At 38.1% G+C, this 19,351-nt stretch overlaps 1 protein-coding gene across 1 annotated transcript; it reads left to right on the forward strand.

Annotated features, from left to right (window-relative positions):
• Positions 1-233: 233 nt before the first annotated feature.
• Positions 234-18,730, forward strand: LOC121373740 (plasminogen-like). Its single transcript, XM_041500494.1, has 3 exons — positions 234-296; positions 12,602-12,877; positions 18,317-18,730. The coding sequence occupies exons 1-3, from the start codon at positions 266-268 to the stop codon at positions 18,598-18,600; spliced, it is 591 nt and encodes a 196-aa protein (XP_041356428.1). The 5' UTR covers positions 234-265; the 3' UTR covers positions 18,601-18,730.
• Positions 18,731-19,351: the final 621 nt, after the last annotated feature.

The following is a 19,351-nucleotide window of genomic DNA, read 5'->3' on the forward strand; positions in this document are numbered from 1 at the left end:
AAAAAATTGTTTTGTTTTTACACCACGAGACCAAAAAAAACAAACAATAATTTGGTTTCGATAAAGCTATGTGAATACCTCCCGCAACCCCTTCTCAGGTCACAAGCCTCCCATGTCCCTTGGGCTTGTTGTAATTCACGTCATGGATTGTTTTTGTTTTGTTATATTATTGTCACGACTCAACAGAAAATACTTCTTCTAGGACACAGTGTCAGACGTGATGGATCTTACGTTATACATTGCCGCTTTACGACATATTGTCGTAATGGAACTTTTCATTTTCTGCTGCGTTAAAGGTACATATTTTTCTAAAAACTTTCTATAATACTTTTCGTTGATAATCTTGCCGTAATGGAACTGTTCGTTTTCTGCTGCGTTAAAGGTATATATTCTTCTAAAAACTTTCTATAATACTTTTCGTTGATAATCTTGTCGTAATGGAACTTTTCGTTTTCTGCTGCGTTAAAGGAACATATTCTTCTAAAAACTTTCTATGATACTTTTCGTTGAAACATATTACAATTTCTTGCTTAGAATGTTAATTTCTGAACATCCAGTAATTTCTGGAATCTAATTGTGTCTTTAGCTTGGGCATTGGAAATATGTTTTGAAGGGAACAAAAACAAAAAAGGGGTCACTTTATTGTTAGAAACATGTTATGGCCCGATCACACTGGCCCGAATGCCATTCCGTTTGTTTTCCGAATAGCAATTTGGGTGTTCGGGGAGCGAACGGATCATATTCGGGAAGCATTCGGTGTGTTCTAGGAGCATACTGGCTGTTCGGCTCCGTACGGATGCATACGGAACGGCATTCGGTAGCTCCAAAAATTTGTTGTGCATGTTCAAAATAATTTTCATCGACCATCCGAATGTGGCATCCATGTGATTCGGGAAGTATTCGGGAAGTATTCTAGGAGCATACGGCATGTACGGAAAACGTTCGGGAAGCATGCGTCTAGTTCTTGGTGCATTCGGAATGACAATTTGGAGGTGCTGGGTTCCGTATGCTTTCCGAACACCCCGAATGGACATAGAACATAACGAACCCTTTCCGAACGCTTTTTGAACCCTTGCGGAAAGCATGCGGAAAGAGTTCGGTCCAGTCTAGGTCGATTCGCCGTGTTCTGAAAGCATTCGGAAAGCATACGGAAAGCGTTCGGAAAGGAAACCTTTCGAAGTCAACATGCGGGAAGTATTCGGTCTATTCTGAAAGCATTCTGAAACCATACTGAAAACATTCGGAAAACAAACGGAAAGCATTCGGTGATACATTGGGGAAAACACATTCGGAGGAACATTCGGCCAGTTTAAAAAATCACACCACTTTCGTATACGGAAAACAAACGGAAGCTCATTCGGGCCAGTGTGATCGGGCCATTACAGTTTCTTGCTTAGAATGCTAATTTCTGTACGTCACAGTATATAGTAAATATAGAAAATAGTATTTGCGAGCGCCAGCATATAGCAGTTTTTATAAGTATTTAAAAGTCACAGACCCTAGTTTCAAGCCGTGAAAATGGACACTAAGGCCCGATTTCTCGTCGACCGCTCAAAACAGGTAGGTTTAAACCTTCGACCAAGATCAACTAAACCGAGATCATAATAAACCATGATTCATTTCAGATCCTATTTCACGTGCGAAATCATTATCTCGCTCAGCTAAACCAGGCTGTTCCACGAAGCGGACATTTCATGCACCCCTTCACATTTTCATGTTTTGTTAGTTTTTGTCAGTTATGACAGCCCGTAGTAATAATTATACCTCGTATGAACGAGAAATACTTATTTCTATTATAAGTGAACACAGAGATGTTGTCGAGGACAAACAAAAAAAGATAGCAGAAGCAACAGGGAAAAAGAACGTGCGTGGACGGCAATAACCACTAAATTCAATGCAATTCAAGGCACCCGAAATCGTACAACTAAACAATTAAAAGGATGCTGGAAAAAAGTCGCCGAGTCTTGCGTCAAAACAGCAAAGATGTATAATTTTGTTCTAAAGACTTTGCTAGAAAAGAGAACTGATTCATATTCTGCAGTTATAGTTGGATACTCTAGAAAACATACCGACTTTCAGACTTGCAGACAATCTGTATATTCAATATTGTCCAGATATAAAAAAAAATGTTTTGTTTAACACCACTAGAACACACTGATTAATTAATCATCGGCTGTTGGATGTCAAAAGTTTGGTAATTCTAACACGTTTTCAGACGAAAGTCGGTACAGTTTCCATTAGTAGCAAGATATGTTTATATGCACTTTCCCACAAACAGGACAGCACATACCATGGCCTTTGTCTATACCAGTCGTGGGACAGAAAAACCCTAACATTTTAGTAACTCATTAAAGCATATTCAAGTAATAAAAAACACTTTATAACAAGATGTTAAAACATTTATGACCAATTTTCTAATTATGAATTGTTATAAACCTACATGTGACCTTGGGAGGGGTAAAAAATGATGCTAAACGCATGTGTTATAGATCTTTGGAAAGATATTCTAAAGCATAACATGACAGGAATGGTTTCCTATTGAATTTCAAAAATAATATTTTATCCCCCCCCCCCACCACACACACACACACTGCTGTTGAAAAATGTTTGTTTCGTAACATCTATCTCGTCTCCAGATAATGTATTCCCTGTGTCATGCTGCAATGACTAAAATGGTGCGACAGATAGCACGGTTTGCATTTGCTATACTCATAGAAGTTAAATCCGCACATACTATTTGAAATTATCCTGTTGCAAGAAACCTCAACGTGACCAATAGTTGTTGCATAAGTGTAATGTTATGGCCCCTCTGTATACGTTGTAATTGATCACGAAAGATAATTTCCAAGTTATGCACACCTTCTTTGGTAAAACGGAACCGCTGCAGAAATTCTTCGTCACTGTATACATCAAATGGGTTAAACTGCAATCTAAAAACACGCGGTATGTTGAATATACGCCTATTTTCTAGCATTATGTCCATATCGTCAACGTCCGAGTCCGCCATATTTCCATGGATCAAGGCCTTAAACGCCCGATTTGGAGGTTTAACTTGAGCCTGGTTCAAGAAGATTTTGATCCAAGATTCAAATTTGATTTGCAACGAGAAATAAGAATTTTAGTTGAGCCGAATTTGAACCGAGTTTAAACCGCGAATCAGGTTTAAACCGGCGACGAGAAATCGGCCCTAAGTTTGGTTAATTTAGAAACCTGTAATATATCTGGATAAAGTCGCAACACAATGAACCGAGAATCTGTGTAGCCGAGACGGGCAAATAGCCCCTAAAATAAATTCGCGCTCGTCTGAATAACTGTTACTTCTGAGAGGTATGTCCTTTTGTTGTTTTTTAAATTATAATTTTATAATAATGAATTTCGTGGTATCACGAACACCAAGATGTCCAAAAGCACTTTTGGATGTACGGAAATGGATAATCTAAGAAATAAAATGCAATCAATGTCTAATTTCACTTATGAAAAATAGTTATAATTGTGAAAATAAGTCGAAGTGCTTAACAAATAGGGTCTGTCATTTTAACGTGGGGGGAGGGAGAGGGGGCGTAGTCCAGTGGTAAAGCAGTCGCTTGATGCGTCGTCTGTTTGGGATCGATCATCGGCAGTGGGCCCATTGGGCTATTTCTCGTTCTGGCCAGAGCACCACGTCTGGTATATCAATGGCCAGTTGTATGTGCTATGCTGTCTGTAGGATGGTGCATTATAAAAGATCCCTTAATACGAATGGAAAAAAAATGTAGCGGGTTTCCTCTGATGACTACGAGTCAAAATTACGAAATGTCTGACATCCAATAGCCTACGATTGATCAATGTGAAATCAGTGTGCTCTAGTGGTGTCAGCAGGCGTGCGCTTTACTACTGGGCTACGTTCCGCCCCTTTGTTGAATAGAATATAATTGCCATACACTATTTTTAGGGAACCATATACCTTTAAAATGAACACCTTAGTTTTTAAACACGACGGCGTACTTTTCACTTATAGAGACATTTTACTGATTGAAATCAGACATTACTAGATTGTTGTCACGGTACATGCTCTTAATTTGTTTCGCCTGTGGCGATTTTAATTGTGTTAGGGTGCCGTGTGCAGTTTATTGCCCGTAGCCCAGGTGGACAACTTGTTACGTAAGACTTCTGCGCGACCATCCTCGATCTGGCGTTCCAATATGCACTTAGCGAGGTGTGGAGGCCATGTGGCGTGTAGTTACGTAATACCTCTGCGAGTGCGGTTTCGACGACCGTGATTTTGGCGACGATGGCGTCAGTAGTCTGACGATCAGAGAGAAATAATACCTACGCTAGGAGAGATGAAAAATGAGATGATACGTGAGGTGCCGCCTTGTTCCCCCAGGCCAATTCTGATTTTGGAATAAATAGCTAGGATTTAGAGATATCCAGGAGAACGAATAGGAAGGCTCCGAAGGAACGTTAGTCCGGTTGGACTTTGGTAAATATCATTTCTGCTCTGTGTATAACCTTGATGTGACTGATGTGACTTTAAATATTTTAATACTGTATTATACCGATATTCTTTAGACAGTGTCTTCGGTCATCTGACGAAGTAAATCGTAGACTTATTGTTCTAACATTATATGAGTATTTGGTAATATAAAGCTTAGCCAGTCATCCTAGCCGACCTGGGTAAACTGTAGGTTATTGTCTTTATTGTGATAAGTATTAATTCTGTGTTACAAGATTACTGAAAGAGTAGTTAGGGTTAATTAAAAATTAACCCGTTAGGAATAGAGCTGTAATTCCTTTATTAATTAAGTTCCCCAAGAAGCGTTCCTAAATTATCACACGTTACTGAACGAGTAGTAAGGGTTAATTATAAATTAACCAGTTAGGAATGGTGTTGTAATTCCTTTATTAATTAACTTCTCCTGGAAGCGTTTCTCAATTATCACACGTGTGGGTGTGGTGTAACGGTGAAGTGATTCGCATATTGTGTAACTAGACACCTAGAGATTAACTAATTAAGTGATCAGTTCTGGGTTGTTATTATTGTTGTTATTAATTTACTACTACGGCTGTACATTTGTCAGCGTAGATTAATACAGATTCCAAAGTGTATTGTGTTTTTGTTGTGTTTTCTAGAGAACTAACGTGCTATATTATATATACTTTATATAAGATCGTATCTCTGATCATACCTAGAGACGAGCCATACTAGGTTTAACAGCCTGTTACAGAGAGATCTAATAGATATACAGTTAGGAGAGATATTTTGATAATCGTGTTTTACTCAGTTACGGGAATTATAGAATCCCCGTGACAGGAGTAGAAAATTGGGGCGCTCGTCCCGGATCTGAAACGGGACATGCATATTTAAAAAAGTATTGTTTGTAAATGGGGGCTTTATAAATTAATTTTTACAAATTAAACAGAAGTAGCACGTTGTTCACTAGAAAATTAATTAATAATAAGTGCGTCATATCTAAACATGGATAAGAATTTGCTGGATAGGCCTACGCTCAGTGTAGTGGAGATTAAGCGAGCACGTAAGGCCGAGTTAGTTGAAATCGCGGGTGAGCGAGAAATTGATTTAACATCAGCTAAAACCTTAGGTGATATAAAGACAATTATTATCCAGGAAGTTTTTGGTGATAGGCCTGTTATGGAAGACAGTGAGATTGTTCCAGAGATAGAGATAAATGAGTTAAGTGTGGAACAACAATTAGCTTTTAAAAAGCTTGAGTACGAAAGAGAAGAACGTGCATTAGATAGAGAGAGAGAGAGAGAGAGAAAGAGAAGATAGGGATAGAGAGAGAGAGAGAGAAAGAGAAGAGAGAGATAGAGAAGATAGACATAGAGATAGAGAAGATAGAGATAGGGATAGAGAAAGGGAGAGAGAGAGAGAGAGAGAGGGAGAGAGAGAGAGAGAGAGAGAGAAAGAGAAGATAGGGATAGAGAGAAAGAAGAAAGGAATAGAGAATTCCAGTTAGAAAAATTAAAAGTGGAACATGAGTTAAAGTTGAATACTGAAGAAGTTAGACGTGAGGCAGGAAATGGTTTTAACATGTCGGAGGCTTATAGATCAGTGCCTGTATTTGACGATCAGGAGATAGATATGTTCTTCCAACTTTTTGAACGGGCCGCTAAGCAGCTAAATTGGCCGGAGTCTAAGTGGACATTGTTAGCCGTGTCTAAGTTTAAGGGGAAGGCTAGTATAGCTTATAATTCAATGAGTGATGAGCGAGCAAGTCAGTACGACTTAGTTAAGGCTGCAGTGTTGAGGGCTTATGAATTACGACCTGAGGATTATCGTTTACGGTATAGCGAGTTGAGAAAAACGCAGGGTCAGTCTTATAGTGAGTTTGTGGCTAAGAAGGCAGGGATGTTTGATAAATGGGTGGTGTCTCATCAGGTAGAGTCATATACCGAGTTACGGGAGTTGTTGATCTTACAGGACATTAAAAATGGATTACCAGTTAGCTTACGTATTCATTTAGAGGATCGTGATGTCAAAAAGATAGAGGAGGCAGGCATAGTGGCAGATGATTACGTGTTAATACACAAAGCTCAGGCAGTACCGGGTAGCTCTTTACAACAGGGTGATAAGAAGAAATTTCAGCCAGGTTTTTCCCGGGAAAGTAACTATCGGGGAGAGTCATCTAGTTGGTCAGCTAGTCAGTCAAGGAATGTACCTGGTGGGCAAAGTAAGGATAGGCCTGCATTATCAGCCAATGCCCGAACTTTTCGTCCACAGTGCAGTTACTGTAAAAAGGATAACCATCTTATCGGAGAGTGTTTTAAAAGGAAACGCGATAATGCGCAAGTGGTCGGTTTAGTGAGGTCAGCTCCGTTAGCGAGAGAGTTAATGGTTAGTCCCATGGCAGAGAAAGTAAACCCGTATGTGTCCACTGGTATGGTTTGTGATGTGAAACAAGAGTTGTGTCCTAAGGCAATATCAATCTATAGAGATACCGGGTGTAGTCAGAGTCTGATAACGCAAGAGTGTTTAGCTGGTATTGAAAATTCAGACATAGGACGTAGTTTGGTTTTAACCTCGGTTACTGGAGAAAATATGGTTGTCCGGTTACATAAGGTTTTCTTGTGTTCGAAGTTTGTGACGGGACCAGTCGTTATGGGTGTTGTGAAGGACTTGCCTGTTGAAAACATAGGAGTTTTGTTGGGAAATGATTTGACTAGTCAGTGTTGTCAGCCGAAATGTGACCAACTGTTAATTAAAGACAGCACGTTAACAATCGAAGAGTGTGAGGTTGTTGAGATTAAATATCCTGCGTGTGTAATGACTAGGGATATGACCAGTAGGTTATCACGGGATCTAGAGGATATTTGTGATTTGTCTGATACGTGTGTGAGCCACGAAAGTGGAGTGGATGAGGTTGTCAGTACAATGGTAGATAAGTCAACTGACAGAGTAAATGTGGTAGAACATGTTGATCTCCCGCAGAGGGGAATTGAACCAGTTGTGTTTGATAGAGGGGACTTACCTTGTATTAGACAAGAGCTAGTACTAGAGCAGGGGGCTGATCCAATTTTGTTGGCAGTTCGCACTACCTTGTTAACTGTGGACAAGGGAGTATTAATAAATAAGAGAGTTAGAGATCGGAGGTTGCCGGCGACCGAACTAGCTAGGACGCAACTGAGCCATGCTCAGAACAAAATAAAATCAGAGTTTGATAGGAAGGCTAGGAAGCAACTGAGCCATGCTCAGAGCAAAATAAAATCAGTGTTTGATAGGAAGGCTAAGAGTCGGGAATTTAAACCAGGGGATAAGGTGCTGCTGTACCTTCCCATTAAACGGGGTTCTGTGCAGAACAGGTATTTCGGGCCCTATGTTGTGCACAAACGAGTTAATGAGACAGGTATGTGATAAACACTCCTGATAGGGTTAGGAAAAGTAGGTATTGTCACATCAATTTGCTAAAAGGTTATTTTGACAGACTGCCGATAGTTCCAGAAAGACCGGTCCAAATTGAGAGACACTCAATTTCCTGTGATGACGTCAAGACTGCAGAGGTCAAGTTGGCCAACGGCCAGATTCTAGCAGACTTGAACCCCCAGCGAGCAAAGCTGACTACATTGATACAAGACAATGTTTCCATTTGTCGGGACCTTCCAACGGTTACCGACACCTTAAGCCAAGATGTGCGCTTGGAACCCAACGCTACACAGATTCGACAGCATGCCTATCGGAGAAAACCTGGAAAACGTGCGACGCTGAAAAGGAAGAACACGAAGTTCCATTGGTCAGGTGAATGCGAGAAGTCATTCAACCGTCTCAAGCAGAGGCGCTACTCGTCTCCCTTGATGGCAGCACCAGACTACCGAGTGCCTTTCAAGCTAGCTATGGGTGCCAGTGACGTGGGTGCTGGATCTGTGCTGTTCCCAGAAGATGAAGACGGACTGGACCATCCTAATGAAAGCCTCCAACCAGAGAGTTTTGAGATGGAGTCTTTTTCTGCAGGAATTCCCAATTACCATTGGACATATCAAGGGCACATCCAGTGTAATCGCTGATGCCCTGTCCCGAAGTTGAACGTTATGATAATGTGTTGACATTCTTTATTTCTGTTTTGTTTATATATAATTTTATTTGTATACCAGGGACTCAGAGACTCAGTGTGATTACTGGTAGTCACCTTATTATTACATGTGTTATAAATGCCCGTATGCGTCGGTTAACGCACCTTTTTGTTTTAATGTAGTATATTTCCCTATTCCTAGAGTAGAGGAAATATCCTTTTTGAGGTGGGGGTGTGTCACGGTACATGCTCTTAATTTGTTTCGCCTGTGGCGATTTTAATTGTGTTAGGGTGCCGTGTGCAGTTTATTGCCCGTAGCCCAGGTGGACAACTTGTTACGTAAGACTTCTGCGCGACCATCCTCGATCTGGCGTTCCAATATGCACTTAGCGAGGTGTGGAGGCAATGTGGCGAGTAGTTACGTAATACCTCTGCGAGTGCGGTTTCGACGACCGTGATTTTGGCGACGATGGCGTCAGTAGTCTGACGATCAGAGAGAAATAATACCTACGCTAGGAGAGATGAAATATGAGATGATACGTGAGGTGCCGCCTTGTTCCCCCAGGCCAATTCTGATTTTGGAATAAATAGCTAGGATTTAGAGATATCCAGGAGAACGAATAGGAAGGCTCCGAAGGAACGTTAGTCCGGTTGGACTTTGGTAAATATCATTTCTGCTCTGTGTATAACCTTGATGTGATTGATGTGACTTTAAATATTTTAATACTGTATTATACCGATATTCTTTAGACAGTGTCTTCGGTCATCTGACGAAGTAAATCGTAGACTTATTGTTCTAACATTATATGAGTATTTGGTAATATAAAGCTTAGCCAGTCATCCCAGCCGACCTGGGTAAACTGTAGGTTATTGTCTTTATTGTGATAAGTATTAATTCTGTGTTACAAGATTACTGAAGAGTAGTTAGGGTTAATTAAAAATTAACCCGTTAGGAATAGAGCTGTAATTCCTTTATTAATTAAGTTCCCCAAGAAGCGTTCCTAAATTATCACACGTTACTGAACGAGTAGTAAGGGTTAATTATAAATTAACCAGTTAGGAATGGTGTTGTAATTCCTTTATTAATTAACTTCTCCTGGAAGCGTTTCTCAATTATCACACGTGTGGGTGTGGGGTAACGGTGAAGTGATTCGCATATTGTGTAACTAGACACCTAGAGATTAACTAATTAAGTGATCAGTTCTGGGTTGTTATTGTTGTTGTTATTAATTTACTACTACGGCTGTACATTTGTCAGCGTAGATTAATACAGATTCCAAAGTGTATTGTGTTTTTGTTGTGTTTTCTAGAGAACTAACGTGCTATATTAATATATACTTTATATAAGATCGTATCTCTGATCATACCTAGAAACGAGCCATACTAGGTTTAACAACCTGTTACAGAGAGATCTAATAGATATACAGTTAGGAGAGATATTTTGATAATCGTGTTTTACTCAGTTACGGGAATTATAGAATCCCCGTGACAATTGTATTGTTTGTTTAGATCATCTATTTCCTTACATCCAAAGTCACCGGCCTCGGTGGCGTCGTAGTTAAGCCATCTGACTATGTTAAGATGCTAAAGAAATATTTTGATAATGATTTTAAAGCTGTTTGGAAACATACAATGTCTGAATTTCTTGCAAAATATATGAATATGAATTTATCTTATAACATTTTTAATATAGTTTGTAATGAATATTCTCTAGTAGCTATTAACCCTTTTTATGCTGAGGTGTTGTCAGCATTGGACTCCGTCACTAAAGGTGAACGTCATTTTGCTATGGATTTAGGTGAAATATTATCTCAGCCACTTTTTGACAATCCTTATATTAAGTATAAAGATTAATAGAGGATACTCCCGAGTATCTTGTGATATGATAATGTATCAGCACGAGTTGATAAAAGTATGAAATCCGAGGCTTGCCGAGAATTTTATACTTTTATCAACGAGTGCTGATACATTATTATATCACAAGACAGGAGGGGGTTACTTTTTTGTCATCCATTATCATTCTTTTCATTTGCCACAGTTGTAAACAATGTCAGTAATGTGGGTTGAATGTCAGCGGTAGACTCGTTAACTAACAGAACGGCAGTGGCGTGACGTCACTAATGGTAGGTTTAGCGCTGAAACAAACACAGTGACTTAACAAAACATTGTCTTGTGCTTAAAATTTGACCAATCAAGATTATAAATTAAATATATGAATATGAATTTATCTTATAACATTTCCAATATAGTTTGTATATTATTATATAAATAAATTTATAGAATATCAGTTTTTAAAAGACGTGTAATAGCTGAATCAAGAGGGTCAAATATCAATCTTGTTAGGGTTTTTTAAGCAATACGTGCATTAGTTCTTTGGTTTATTTCTTAATCAATATTGTTTTCAAAATAAACTTTCTGTTTTTACTAATAAATATATTAAGGATAATAGTTTCCTTGACTTGAATGATGATGTATTAATCTTTAAATAATAATTAATAAAATAATTAATAAAATAATTAGTATCAGCTGTCAATATTCCTCAAGACTTTATAAGAAATTTATAAAGTTTTAAATAATTATGCAAGTGTGCTTGGTGTGAGTCACTGAGTGGTTGTTTGTGTCTGTGTTTTTTTAAATTTTATTTTATTATATACATGTTGTATTTATTTATGTATTATGTTGATATTGTAAATAAAAAGATAAAAAAGACATCGGACTACAGGTTGGTAGGTACAGAGTTCGCAGCCCGGTACCGGCTCCAACCCAGAGCGAGTTCTTACGGGCTCAATGGGTAGGTGTAAGGCTACTACACCCTCTTCTCTCTCACTAACCACTAACCAACTAACAAACAAACCCACTGTCCTGGACATACAGCCCAGATAGCTGAGGTGTTTGCCCAGGACAGCGTGCTTGAACCTTAATTGGATATAAGCGTTTCTAATAACACAATATGCATTTTTCATATTTTCAAAAAACGGACGTAAAAATATTCGACGGGAATGGATCCCAAACCGACCGTGCATAAAGCGAGCGCTTTACCACTGGGCTATAGTTTTAGGGTTAGCGTTAGAGTTAGTGTTAAGTTTAGCTTTTTGGGTTAACGAGAACGAGAACGAGAAAGAGATTTACGTGCACATTCTGAGCAAGCTGTTGTAGCACACGCCTATCCTGGCCAAGGCCGGTTCCCTCTGTCCAGGACAGGAAAGAGTTGGGGGAGGGTTAGAGAAGGGACGCCTGCACTGACAAGTACAAGGCAGCACCAGCAGTCCAATGTTGGTGACAGGCGGGGTGTAATTGGTGCTATGGAATTTTGAAAGTCCCGTAGGATTATGTCAAAGAGGAAGAGGTGCGCGTTTACATGAAGGAAATTTGGCGCAATTTTGATGGTCGTTCTAATTGAAATAGTGAGGAGAGCCAATAGGTTTTGCTTTTAGTATTCCGAAAGTGGCTCTTTATTATGACCGTGTTGGTGCTGTAGGGTGTCTCCCTGGGTTGCCCATAGGGCCCTTTGGGTTAAGGCGAGGTTTCCTCTTTATACATGGATAGGGGGCAGAACGTAGCCTAGCGGTAAAACGCTCGCTCGATGCGCGGTCGGTCTGGAATCGATCCCCCTCGGTGGGCCCATTGGGCTTATTTCTCGATCCAACCAATGCACAACGATTGGTATATCAAAGGCCGTGGTATGTACTACCCTGTCTATGGGATGGTGCATATAAAAGACCCCTTCCTGCTAATCGAAAAAGAGTAGACTATGAAGTGACGACAGCGGGTTTCCTCTCTCAATATCTGTGTTGTCCTTAACCACATGTCTGACGCCATATAACCGTAAATAAAATGTGTTGAGTGCGTCGTTAAATAAAACATTTCTTTCTTTCTTTTTATACATGCATCAGTATAATGGAAGGGGGGGGGGGGGGGGGGGGGGTGGTAACAGGTGGAGGCAACAGGTGGATATATTTCCCTTGTTTCACTCGACTGTAATTTTGTCCAAAGGTTTTAAAGGTTTGAAATTATCCAAACAGTGTCAAATTTCTCAGGTTGAAACTAGGGTCTGCGACATTAAATGGTATTTTTATTTTTTTATTTTTTTAAAGTTATGAGCAGTGAACAGACGTGTTCTATTCGTAGAACACACTTGAAGAGAGTTATCTGTTATAAGGATCTACACGTCACTGAGATGGACTTGTACAATACCAGCAAGGTAGCGTTCGACAAATGTCGCTCTGTCTGCATAGAGGACCTCACCTGCAGGGCTTTCATAGCCGACAACCGCCAAGGAACGTGTGCGTGGTTTCGTAATAAATCCTCAAGCAGTTCCAACAGCGATGACGTCATAAGGCAAATAGACTTTATGCAGTACGAAACTCAAGGTAAGTTTGTTGTTATGGCATTGGATCAAATTTTTATACTGTTTGTCAGCAGTCATAATATTGCCATTTCATTTCATTTCATCATATTTTCGTGCATATATCCAATTAATGTTTATGCACGCTGTCGTGGGTACACACCTCAGCTATCTGGGCTGTCTGTCCAGGACAGTGGGTTAGTTGTTAGTTGTTAGTGAGAGTGAGAGTGAGAGTGAGAGTGAGAGAGAGAGAGAGAGAGAGAGAGAGAGAGAGAGAGAGAGAGAGAGAGAGAGAGAGAGAGAGAGAGAGAGAGAGTATAATGGTATTACACCTACCTAACCATTGACTCGTTAAACTCGCTCTGGGTGGGAGCCGGTACCGGGCTGCGTACCTTGTAACTACCAGCCTTATTTCCGATGGCGTAACCACGACACCACTGAGGCCGGTCGTGACGGACATTTGGATGATTATGAGAGAACGATCATAACCATAGAGTACGTAGGTTGCTAGTGCAGGGCGCAGATTAAGTCAGAACTTTTGTTAATGTGCAGGGCGAGATGCTTCTGTCTATTTAGCAAATTTAAAATGGCGGGGAAATGTTTTGGTGTTGTCGTTGGAAGATTTATCTTGTTAATAATGATACAAGTACTTCAATCAGGATTTAATGAGTACGGCAGGTTATACATGTTTTGTTTGTGTGTCCATTTGTTGCACTATTTCGGTTGAGAAACGGTTGGAACATGATACCACAAGTTTTGAATACCAGTTATATATAGACGGCTTTTTTTGTTTTTACAATAAAGTCATGATTCAGTATGTTATGCTATCCTACAATGAAATATTTTCGTCTAACACATCACTGTTTAATTTGTGTTGATGCATATGTGTCACACCTAACTATGTGGAATATTTCAGGTCTCTCATTGCAATACCAAAATGCACACTGAGTCAATTAATGGGTCAAATTAGAGTACCTTTTTTGTTATAGATTTCTATTTTAATTTTCACTGAAATCATCCCTTTGTTGTAAAAATTTATTGAACATGTATTATGTTAAAATGACAGTGGTTTCAGACAATTCAGTTCTCTTTAAAATGTGAGTTATTTTATAAAAATTGGTCATCACATTCCAAAGTCATTGCAATTTATGTAAATGTACTAGTTTGTTGTGTTTTTTTCAAAGACAGTCTATACCTCATGCTATATGGACATTAAGTCTTTAAAAATTAAGTGAAATTAAATCATGTTGCACTGAATGTTCTCACAAATAATTAGTATTTATGATTTAGGAATACAGTTTGCAATATTAAGGCAGCTTATAGGTTTAATACACAAAATCTGCAGTGTCCGCAACCATCTAATAACTTTTGACTTGATTAAAAAAATTCTGCATTCATTTGAGGTTTACAAGTCAGATGTATGGAGAAACTCTGCAAAGTAATAGAAATGTGAAGTAGCTGAAGGATTTGAAAACAATACACACTGAACGTCTATTTGTAGTGTCTGTAACCGTAGTGTCCGTAACCTTTCAAAACGCATCATTGTCAATTTAGATACTTTATACAAAATACCAAAATATGTACTTCAATATTCTTGTATTTTTTTAAAGGCTACAACATGCTAAAATAAGAAAAGACCCAACATAATAATATAGCTGAATTCACCCCTTAAAGTAGCAAACGTTCCTAATGCTGAAACTATTTCTGAATTGTGTTGAATGTTTAGCTAATGTTTAACTTGCATAACTAATTAAGTTCACAATCAGCCATAACACTGAAGATAGACTCCTACCAATAACATACCACTATGGGTGCTTTATATTTAGTAAGGATTCTCTGTAGTGTCCGTAACCAAACAAGTAATATAGAAACTTTGTGGTAAAATGTAACTTGACCACAACTAAGTGATTAAATATCAACAGTAATACCAATAAGATATAGATTTTATATGAATATGATATATCTTTTGCAAATTTGACCATTTTATTACTCTTTTTTTGAGTTTAAGGTGAAATTTGAAGCTGAAGAAATGGAAACCATTAATACTCATCTCAAACATTTTAAAACTGTATTTTTTAAATATGGGAAATGTTATTTGTTTTGTTTCAAACCTTTATTGTTATATTCAAAGTTGAATGATTTTGTTCAAATTTATAATTACCGTTGGGTTTTAACAAGGTTACTGTTTACTTGGTATTAACAAAAATACCATTTATTTTCTAACTGTATCATGAACATTTTAAGCTAAATAATACACCTTATTACTTTTTTGACAGTATATATGTTTACACACTGTGTATTTATATTATGATTTTATATGTAAAACCCAGGTTTTGTTTGGTTTTATCCATAACCATATATTACTGACTTTACTATTTCAGATTCTTTGCATGTCTAAGTGGCTCTAAGTTGAGTGTAAATAGTATGTTGTGCCTTAAAAGAACCCTATTACAAATAGTTGGAAATGGAACTATAATTTTAAGATATCTCAGTTTTATTGTATCTCTTACATTCATATTTATTAGTCAAGTGATGCATAATAAACTACCACAATATTAGTTTGATGAAGTGCATTTATGTCTTTGTTATATACAAAACTGTAGTATCCGCATCCTTAACGCGAAAAACAAAATAAGCTACTGTCATAAGCATAAACTTGGAATTATAATTCCCATTGGTACATTTTGTAATAGTCAAATGGACTATTTTATTGAAATAAATGTAGTTAGATCTACCATGAACTGTTAATACAAACAGAAATGATGTGTGAAACATTTTATAGATATGGCATACCATAATAGTAAATATATGGCAAAGATAAAATATTTTACAACAATAATTACACCATTAATTTGTTGGAATACTTTCAAAGAAGTAAATAAACATTCATTTAATATGCGTTTTTATAGTTTGTTTTATATTTTGTCATGGTGTTATAGTACCAGTGTAACTTAAAATCTGTAAGATAGATACCTTACAGCACGTGCAAGACATCAGTGTTCATTAATGTTTTTAAAGTTGGTATGCATGACATTATCAAATTAAAAAATAGTGTCATGCTTTGAGAGAACTACGAATGGTTATAACAATACACCATATCAGTATATACTAGAAAATGAACATTCCAATTGTTTATATTGGGGTTAACCATAGAGAGAGAGAGAGAGAGAGAGAGAGAGAGAGAGAGAGAGAGAGAGAGAGAGAGAGAGAGAGAGAGAGAGAGAGAGAGAGAGAGAGAGAGAGAGAGAGAGAGAGAGAGGGGGGGGGGGGGGCAATAGAGCACAGCACAGACACACATGTAAAATATCTTGGTTCACCAGAGGTTAATATTTAATCACTGTTGCTATACTTGATACTTCTTTACTGCCACTACAGCTGTCATCGTAATTGTCATCATCACTGCCTTCCTCTTCGTTGTCTGTGTTGTATTGGACCTCTTGTAGGGTATCAGCCAATGTACGTGGCAGGATTTCCCCATCACACCACTTTGGTTCCAGTCTTTCTCCATGTCCACCAGCGGCAATCCACCCATTATTGTTTATGGGTTCAGGAATATCGGGTTTGGGTGTATGAGCTCTCTTCCAAATCCCTACTTCATAGTTTACCCGTTTAATGTGTTCACGTAGGCAAAAACCCACGAATCGAACACCGTTAAATTATAACTTACACGCAGTGACAGGACATTGTGTCATCATTATTTAGCTTCATATTCGATTCCTTTTAGATATTGTATGATAATTGCACTTCATATCCTTTTTTTTATAGGTACAGTTGTTTAAATTACTCTCTTTTTTTTCAAATACGATCAGATGCATTGGTAATCATCAAACTTAAATACGAAGAAACGACACAAAGGGAGATAATTTAATCATTAACTTATACAAACAAGTAAATACGTTTTCTATATTTTCACTGTAGCTCAAATACAGTGGAAATTTGACTTTTCACCGGATATAACTTTTATGGTTTCTGTAGATCTACATATTTCATTGCTATATATCTAATATGTAGCCTTATGTAGTCATCATATCTTGCCAGTGTATCTAGTGATTGCGGGATAAATGACGTTCCGACACAAGGCCACATAAAAAATCCTTGTTTAGTGTCTACCCATTTCAATTTCTCCAGGTAGGGAGGGATGTTTTTATTTTTATTTTTTATTTTGCATGTAGAATGGCGGAGTGTAGGAAGAAAACATCTAACGAATTGTTACTGCTATTTATAGACGGACAAAGGCATATTTTAACCTATTTACTCACTCCATTGCATGATTGTTGTATTTACATGATAATGACTGAACAGAAAACAAAACAAATGGCGTCGATGTTAATGCGTAGGCGCACGTGGTACATCCTTTGTCCGATAGAAAATTGACGTCGTCGTTGATTGCGCAATAAGAATAATAGGCAGGAACACGTTGTTTTAAGAGTTTTTACACTCACTTTATTTGAAGTGTTTTTTTTAAATAAAAAATAAAAAATACTTGGAGGTCGGAGGCATTTCTCAGGTCGGGCGGGGACGCTAAACAAGTGGGGTTTTTTTTAGTGTGGCCTAAGTGTATAGGCATATGCAGCTAAAATAGGTCCCGTGGAAATTTTATGTTAATATTTGGAACAATGATATTTATAATGATTATTGTATGCAGATATGGTTCCATGTTTTTATGATGAATATGATGAAGGTCATTATAAGGTCACCAAAGGTCACCACTATAAATCTGTTCAAGGCGCTAAGTGAAATAAGGTGACACCATATGTTGTCTTTAAAATATTGGCATGTGACACGTTAGAAAAAATGGAACCATATTTTTTGTAATCTATGTATATGTTAGAAGGCATTAAGACATTTCTTCAGAAATAAGAAGGGACGGAGCGAAGCCTTGTAACCGATTTAGACGGCATTTCATAGGTTCATTACTTGATATGGGCGGGGCAAGCGTCATTGCGTGTTCGCGCCAGTTGTTTTGACGTCATTCGTACAGCTTTTGGCAGTCATGTCTGGCCAATTGCGTCGAAGTAATTTTGGTCACGTGGCTTGTTATTAAGACGGCTTTTTGGTGTGTCTTCACGATTAAGACGACCGAAATGCTGATATCCGATTGGCTGAATTGGAGAGAAACCGTGGAAATGCCGTGTAAATACTATAACAATTACAATCATGGATGGTTCGAAAAATTAACATTCAAGTCCCACGGAATTGCATATGCCCGTATACTACGTCAACAAATGAAACATCCTCCCGTTGCTACGGCTGGACCAATGGGATGACGTTAAATTGTAAGGAATGTAATGGAAATTTAATTATAAACAGTTATAAAAAGTCAAAATCTATTATTTGACAAAAAAAAAAAAAAAAATGGGGTCGGGATGGGGGTGGGGCATCTCTCTGGCTCCTTGGGCTCCCACCTAAACGGCCTTCTACTAGCACCCACTTGTTTAGTATTCTCAATGTTGTTCTCTTGTAGATTTCTGCGCCACGGCACCGGAACTAGAATGCTACCGCTTAGTAAACGGAAAAGTGGCGTACACCGGAAGAAAAATAACGACAACTTCGGGGATCACGTGTCAGAGGTTTGACCAGCAGACGCCTCATGGACATATCCAAACAAATCCAGCTGCCTTCTCTGTGACGTCACTCTCTGAGGTGGAAAATTTCTGTCGAGATCCGGATAGGACTGGATTTCCCTGGTGCTACACAGTTGATCGCAGTATCAGATTTGTAAGTTGTGGGATTCCGCTTTGCATATAAGAAGTATATATCCTCCGTCACTGTGTACTGGACATATTTAACATATACATCGGGTCAATACCCGTAACTCCTGTTGCGTGGTAAATTACGTTTTATAATATCAAATTAAGTTCCAAATGCCAGGAAATGCATTTTAGGCAATAAAAATAATTTAAACATTTTCCAGTGTTCTGGAGTTCTTTGTTATTTTCTGTGGATAGAAGCTGAATAATTTTTAAAACCCTATGATGTCTATAATAGTAAACTTTTATGAACTTTTTTCTTAAAGCATTGTATATTGGACACTAAATAATAAAATGCTACTCATCTTCTATCTCATTATTATTGCAAAATGTACATACTCTTTCTTGTCTATCAATAGCGCTATATCGGCCGGATTCTATATTTAGTTTGTGAGCAGATATTCTAATTGTCACGGGGATCCTATAATACCCGTAACTGAAAAAAAAACACGATTATCCAAATATCTCTTCTAACTGTATATCTATTAAATCTCTCTGTATCGGGCAGTCTAATACCCGAGTGGCTCGGCTCTAGGTATAATCAGAGATAAGATCTTATATAAATATATATATGTAGCACGTTTAGTTCACTAGGAAACACAACAAAACACAATACACTTTGGAATCTGTATTAACTTTAACGCTGACAAATGTACTTGCCACAGTAGTTAATTAACAACAACAATATAATAACAACCTAGAGCTAATCACTTAATTAGTTAATCACCAGGTGTCTAGTTTACACAATA

This window comes from Gigantopelta aegis, chromosome 5 (assembly GCF_016097555.1).
Source record: "Gigantopelta aegis isolate Gae_Host chromosome 5, Gae_host_genome, whole genome shotgun sequence".
NCBI lineage: Eukaryota > Metazoa > Mollusca > Gastropoda > Neomphalida > Peltospiridae > Gigantopelta > Gigantopelta aegis.

What these genes read in the sequence shown, in the direction of transcription:
- LOC121373740 (XM_041500494.1), top strand. Translation starts at nt 266, where the DNA reads ATGGAACTTTTCATTTTCTGCTGCGTTAAAG. An exon ending in CATTTTCTGCTGCGTTAAAG is followed by an intron (nt 297 to 12,601) that starts GTACATATTTTT and finishes ATTTTTTTAAAG; the next exon opens with TTATGAGCAGTGAACAGACG. An exon ending in TATGCAGTACGAAACTCAAG is followed by an intron (nt 12,878 to 18,316) that starts GTAAGTTTGTTG and finishes GTTCTCTTGTAG; the next exon opens with ATTTCTGCGCCACGGCACCG.